General features: G+C 40.1%; 1 protein-coding gene across 4 annotated transcripts in view; it reads right to left on the bottom strand.

The window, feature by feature from the left end:
* Nucleotides 1–1,812: 1,812 nt before the first annotated feature.
* The window catches only part of AFF1 (ALF transcription elongation factor 1), a 170,510-nt gene continuing 165,500 nt past the window's right edge, over nucleotides 1,813–6,822 (bottom strand). For all 4 annotated transcript variants that reach the window (XM_067557132.1, XM_067557130.1, XM_067557133.1 and 1 more), the window contains one exon: nucleotides 1,813–5,534. In XM_067557132.1, the coding sequence (XP_067413233.1) occupies nucleotides 5,413–5,534 (122 nt within the window). In that variant the 3' untranslated portion in view covers nucleotides 1,813–5,412. The remainder of the gene's footprint in view (nucleotides 5,535–6,822) is intronic.

The following is a 6,822-nucleotide window of genomic DNA, read 5'->3' as shown; positions in this document are numbered from 1 at the left end:
GGGGAAAAAAATTCCTTATGGCAAAAAATGTACAAGTGATTTCCCCTGCTTTTACTTAGTCTCATAATAGCTGTTTCCTACTTCATTCGCTATAGGTGATTTCAAAATTGATCTGGGCCCTTCTTAATCTTCTTGCACATTTCCTTCCCTCCACCCCTCATCACCTTTTTTGCTTTTCCCCAGTGGAGCTTAATGAATACTTTGGAAAACAATTCTCATTATGAAACAGTGGGTTGGGTGTGGCTATTTTTTTGGACATTTGGACAACCAGGTTATAAATCATCTGTTTCATTCACATTTTAATTGTCTCCAGAAAGGACAGATAAGATTTCATGGTCAAGGTATAGTCAAGGTCCAGACACCAGAGAAAATTATACAAAAATAGTAACAATAATTATAATAAGTAAATAAAACAATTTTGTGGTCCATTAAAAAGCATCTGGTGGTTCAGATTTGGCCTCCAGTCCACCTATTGACTACCGCTGACCTACACCATATATCCCAGGTGTGCCACAACCAAAAGCAATTTTTCACAAGATCTTTTCTTAAGGCTATATAAATCTTAAATCAATCCCTGGGCCCAATTTTAATCTCACACTGCTTGAAACATTAGCTTCCGTGAATTTCCTCCCAACTCACACTAACATGAGTGAATGCAGAATCAAGCTCATGGTGCCTGGGTTGTGATGAAAGTAGCATAAGCTGCTAGTCTGGGCCTAAGTGTTTCATATTTTAAATTTTAGGTTTATGATGAGCTGGTCTTTTTTGTTTTCCTACATCAATATAAGTCTTGCCTTTGGGATTTTAAACGTGCAGTGAAAAAGTGCATTTGCTTTAAAAAAAATCTTTATATTTCTATATACAGTATTTGTAACAGCAACAGATCTCATGAATATTAAACAGGAGTCAGCAGCCACTCCATATTACACACCACGAAAAAAACGGTGTCCATCATTAGGAAATATTCTCTTTGATGCAACGCATGTTGCAAAAATGACCTGAATTGTATCACAATTGTGCATACAGCTCTGCAAAAATCATCCTTCCAAGGAACAGTTAAATTTTCAACACAAAACAGAAAGGAAAAGATAACTCAACCCAAACAAGAGTAAGGCCACTCAAAAGAAATAAACTCCCTTTCTTATTGATCCTGGAGATAACAGAAATTGAAAATGGAGGAAGCAATCTGTCTGGGTGATGACAAGCACAACTCTGAGCATCAGGAGATCAGATCTGAGGTGATGAGAACTGTCTTTCCCACCGTGTTTTATAAGTATACTACTACATTACAGTGTGGTGAGGATTACAGCGTCATTTACTCACCAACTGAACACTGCTTTCTCCCATAGCATGCCTTGTAACATGTTTACAGCACACCACAACCACAAATCCTGTCTTCCAGTATTGCTCTCTCAGCTGGTTTGTTAGACTATTTTAAAAAGGACCATGGCTTTGCCTCTGAACAGTCATTCACAAACCAGCCATTATTAGACATGAAAGATCAGATTGCTCAGAGATCTCTTGAAATATCCTGCATCTATTTCATTAGGATGCAGGGTTTATGTCTGCACATTGTAACTCTCCAGCCTCACAGAACCTTTAGACTTCAGCCACCATTTCTTTATCCAACAGGAAAGGGCAACAAGTATTAAATACGGGAGAACTCCAAACCGCATCTTCCTGTGCAGCAAATTGTGCTTAAATAAAAATAATTTAGAAACAAAACACTGCCATGCAGAGTGAGAAGGCAGCTAGCTATTGCCTCTACGACAGGCTGAGAACTCTCACAGCAACTCATAACGAACAGGCTACTTCATTTAATATTTATTTTATTTCCCCACATGAACGAATCAATCAGTTTGGAAATTCCATCACACACAGGGCAGAAAAGGTTATTTACAAGATGGAGACGCACCCCAAAATAAATTTAAATGTACAGATTTATACTCGGAACCAAGGAGGGGTGAGGGAGGGAAGAGGACAAGAACAAAACAAACAAAAACAAAACAGGACTTGGCCTTTTAAAATAATATTGCAGTCAAACTTGACTCAGTTACAGAAGAGCTCCATGTCTCTAGTGTGAATGGGGCTTTCGAACTGTTAAATAATGGCATCTTAGATATAGAATATTTGACCATTTAAATACATTAATTACTTCTAAATAAATATTGCATGGGAAGGCTGCTGCCTTGTGACTGCAGCCTCCTTCACTCCTTCCAGGACTCAATCTTACCACCACTTTTTCTTTTTTGCAATGGAAAATGCGATTTCCTTTTTTTCTTGCTCCTCCATAAGGGCTTGGCCCAGGACCCATTGAAGTCAATGGCTATCTTTCACTCTTCTTAAATGGGCCTTGAACCTGGCCCTAGACTGGGATCGGTAGCATTTCTTTCTAATTAATTTTATTTAGAGAATCCCTTTGAAGAGAAAAAATCGAATATAGCTTCCTGATTTGTAGCTTGCTATAGTTGCTTGCCACTGACTACTCTCCACTTATAAACTGAAAGCCCAGGGTATGTGCTGTATTGACTACAGGCCTGGTCTTGCTCCCATTGAAGTAAATGGGAGGCTTGCTGCCAGTTTCACTGGGAGCAGGACTGGGCCCTACATAACAAATTCTGCAAGAGGGTTTGGATTTTAGATTATTCATAAATAATCCTGTAAGGCAGCAACTTTCAGCAGCGTCTCTTCATTAAGGGGAACTCCTCTCGACAAGGCTTTGCCCTTTTAGTCCCTTCAGCAAGCTCTCTCATAGGAACAGCACTATCCAATTAATAAAGTATTCAAAGGTGGGTTTAGTCACACTCTTTGGAACCTGGGGTCCATGATCAGAGAAAACCCAGGTGGAGCAGTAAGTCAGAAGCAAAATAGCAAGCCTCAGCACAATGCACAACTGAAGTCCTGCTTCCTGTGGGCTGGGCCATCTTATTTAGGAGGGAGAGTCTGTCTGCGATGGGATGGAAATGGCTGGTTGGAAGGAAGAGTCTGTATGAGGGTGGAGAGAGGAAGTATGTATGGAAGTCATACTGAATCTAGGTACTCATTTATCCTTAAATCTATCCCTAAGAGTCTCCTCTGGCTCCTGCAGAGTCCCACACTGATTTTTAAGTCAGGTGGTGGTAATATCCCTTTCTTTCCCCTCCTTCTCACCTGTGATATTAAGGCAAGCTGCACTGCAACACAAAAATAAGAAGAGGATTTCAGTCAATCAGTCTGGAACTCCAGCTTGTTACAGTCGTACTCATGTCAGAATGCAGACTCCAAAGTGTGCATAAGGGCCTTAATTTTCTTTGCCCTTCCTGCGATTCCTGAGAATAAAACTAATGTTAATAAACATCTTGGACTGAGAGAGTTTATTTGAATCAATTATTCCTTCCAAAAGGAATATGCATGTGTATATATATATATATTATATATAAACTGGGAGAGAAATATGGAATTTGCTTCCAATGGTTAGGATGGCTTAACTCTGAAATGAACTACAGGTTTAATGAACTGGAAAGACATGAGGAGGTTTTTGAAGGTCCCATGCAGCCAAAGGAGAAGAGAGAAGGGAATGTTCTTGTGCTTATTTCTCTGTTAATGCAAGAGGTGGGAACTCATTTGCTCATAAGACTCTCCAAAGAGGCATGTTCTCTTCCCCTATCTACATTGGAGCTTTCTTGGACCTCACATTGCAAGGGACTGTCCCTGTCTTATAGGGTCAGGGACACTGCTTTAAAAGGAACAGCTTTTGGAAATTCAGACCTCTTGCTTATAGTTTATTGAATCCTAATATCCTCAACAGGCACCTCGGAAAAGGAGTATTGCTTCATTGCAGCACACGTATAGATCTGTTTCTGTATGGATACACAGTATACACAAATGCTTCCTTTTACTATGGGGAAAAGGGGCTAATTCATTGAAAGGTTCTTTTTTAAAAATCGATATGAACAATTCTTTTGGGATAACGTCCTATTCATCAGCATTCCCACCAGTCTATCATAAGTAAGTCGAGTGCTGGTAGAGAGGACTGGAGAGCTAAGGCACACTATTAGATATGAAGTTGGCAGAAAGCTTTCATTACACAACAGGAATTCTTTTCCATCTAACTGGATATAAAAATATTGTGGATGTATTCTTCAGTGTTACTGTCATTTGTATAATTGTAACTTTAAAAGCACAACTTATGGTGAAGAAGAGCTGCTTGCAAATCTAACAAGAATAGCTGAATATTCTCATGTGTGTTCCTCTGAAGATAGATTTTGAGTTGCTGGGCAAAACCTATAGCTTTGCCATGAAACGGGAGTATCTCCCATATAAGGGTTACAACACTTCAATGCCAAGCCTGCTCTCAGATACCCACTGAAAATCAATGGGATTGTGTGTGAATATCCAAGGGCAAAATCTGACTCTTCATTTCTAGCTACAGCGAAACCAGATATCACATTATGCAAAAGTAGCTCCTCCTGATTTAAAGATCTGCAACTCAGAATAATGTTTGTGCAATCACAATGAACCATTCTGACTGTCCCTTACCTTACCTACCTTCCATAACCCTCAGCAACAGTCTCAGAGGATGCACAGTGATGCCTTTCCTTCTTTTCAGAGGAACACAGCGCATCCTTACGTGCTCCTTACCTTCCCCACCCCAACTGTTTGACTTACAAGGCCCAAACTAAGCAATACCACAATTGAAACCGTTTGAGAGTTAATGGTTTGCACTGAGTGCGTGTATAAAGGAGAAAAAAAATCAAAGCAATGGTGATCTACGAAGTGAACTTGCAGTGTTGAAGACAGTGGTTGCAATCAGTTCCAAGAGTATCAGTACAATAGTTGGTTTATAAATGCAGTAGGGCATGGTTAGGAAGTGGGCAAGGCAGATTTCTTTACTGTTTCTAGTTTAACATAATGCTGTTTGGTTCTGTTCAGGACTTGTCCTCCCCCTAACCTCCCAACTCTGAGGAAAAAGAACACACACACATAATGGATTGAAGCTGTGGTTTGCAGAAACACTTTTCTGAACTTTCTGATGGACATGCGACCACTGTGGCTTTTGAGATGTTGCATAATAACTTGGAGGTGGACTTCCTTCCTGTCGGCACTTCTTCACATGTGATTTTTGTCTTGCTGGTTATTCATTACAGAAATGTTTATAGACCACCAACACATTGAACCTTTCAGACAGTACATTGCACTTTGTCCTTTTAAAGACAGGCATCATTGACTCTGAGGCCTCCCTTCATCTCTTCAAGGCAGCCAAGTGCCACCCTCGAAACACAGTTCAAAAGTTCTCCAGTGTAGTCAGATCCCTTCCATCTTGCTTTATTTTCCTTTCCAGGCGCTTTGTATCCAATGATTCAGACAGACAGACTGCTTCTGAGGCTTCCAAAGTGCAAAAGAGTTCAAGGTATTAACCACCTTGAGCACCAGTTAAGGCGTATTTGTTTCCAGTCTCAGCCACTGTAAACCTTGCCTAGTGTAGTGTACCAGTTCAGTCATACTACTGTTCAGTGCCAGAGTACACACCATTGTACTGAGCTCAGCAAAGAATTCTAGAAAGAGGGGAGGGAGAAAAAAAGGGGTCAGTCAGTTTTATACAGGAGACATATCTGAAGGGAAAAGAGATGCGACCAGAGAAATAACACAAAATATTCCGTAATAAGAAAGTAACGTGATTTAACATGCCATTAACACACAAAAGGTTTTATTAATCCATATTACTGGTGTGTTAAGAGGCTTAACACAAGCATACAACACACTCAATTTACACGCACATGCGTGCACACACACACACACACACACACACACACACACACACACACACACAAAAGATTACATAAAACAAAGCAAGCTATGCTAGAAGAAAATTAAGGTTACAAAAAATCAAGCACTTACAATGTAGGATATTCCAGATTTTTGGTTGCTTGTATAACTTACATTGGCCCTCTGGTACGTGTGCATTACGATACAGTCTTTAAGTTACACAATCACATATCATATTTTGCATGGGACCTCTGCCTTATTCAGTGAATGGGAAAATATTCAATATTTCTTTGTGTCCTCCACATTCCATGTGTGACCCAGGCATTATTTACTGGATACCATCCAAACTCTATACTGAATAAAAATGTAATTTCCTCATGGCATTTCTATGGTGTTTCAGCATACTATCTGAGTGCATCCTAGATATTAATGACTGTATCTTTCCACACCCTCTGAAATGAGGTGGTATTGTTATCCCCATTTTACACCTGGATAACTGAGGCACATAGATTAAAGCTAAAATTGTCAAAAAGTGTTCTCTAACTTTGGATGTCCAACTTGATATGCCTACAGCTCAGTTTTACAAAGCACTTAGCATTTTTATAGCTATTTTATATAAGTTCAAGGCATAGCTTCAACTGATTTCAACTGCAGTGATGAGTGCTCTGCACTTCTAAAAATCTGGCCCCATGTCTCTCATGCTGGGCACGCAGAAAATGAGGAATGCCTAATTAGTGACCACCTGTGAAAAGTGTGGTTTAAGTGACTCAACCAGCATCACCTAGGAATTCTGTGGCAGAGACAAGGATAGAATTGAATTCTCCAGGGCAGCATTCAACTGCCTTAACCATTAGGCCATCTTTTCTCCTCATGTCTCATCCCCTGCCTTATTCACTCCCCCCTCAACTTCTGCACCATATGTGGCAGGAGTTCTACAGACAAAAAGCTTTATTCAGTGCACAACCCTGCATTCCCTGAGTACCGTCTATCCTGTACACTGAATGAGACCAGGGTCCTATGGAAAAATAGCATGTGATCATGTAATTAAAGGCTATCATAGTGTGTGTGCACAAGGGA

The sequence above is a fragment of the Emydura macquarii genome, unplaced genomic scaffold, assembly GCF_026122565.2.
Source record: "Emydura macquarii macquarii isolate MOO-44397 ecotype Brisbane River unplaced genomic scaffold, CSIRO-AGI_Emac_v2 contig_1790, whole genome shotgun sequence".
NCBI classification, from domain to species: domain Eukaryota; kingdom Metazoa; phylum Chordata; order Testudines; family Chelidae; genus Emydura; species Emydura macquarii.
This window is presented reverse-complemented; position numbering and strand designations above follow the sequence as displayed.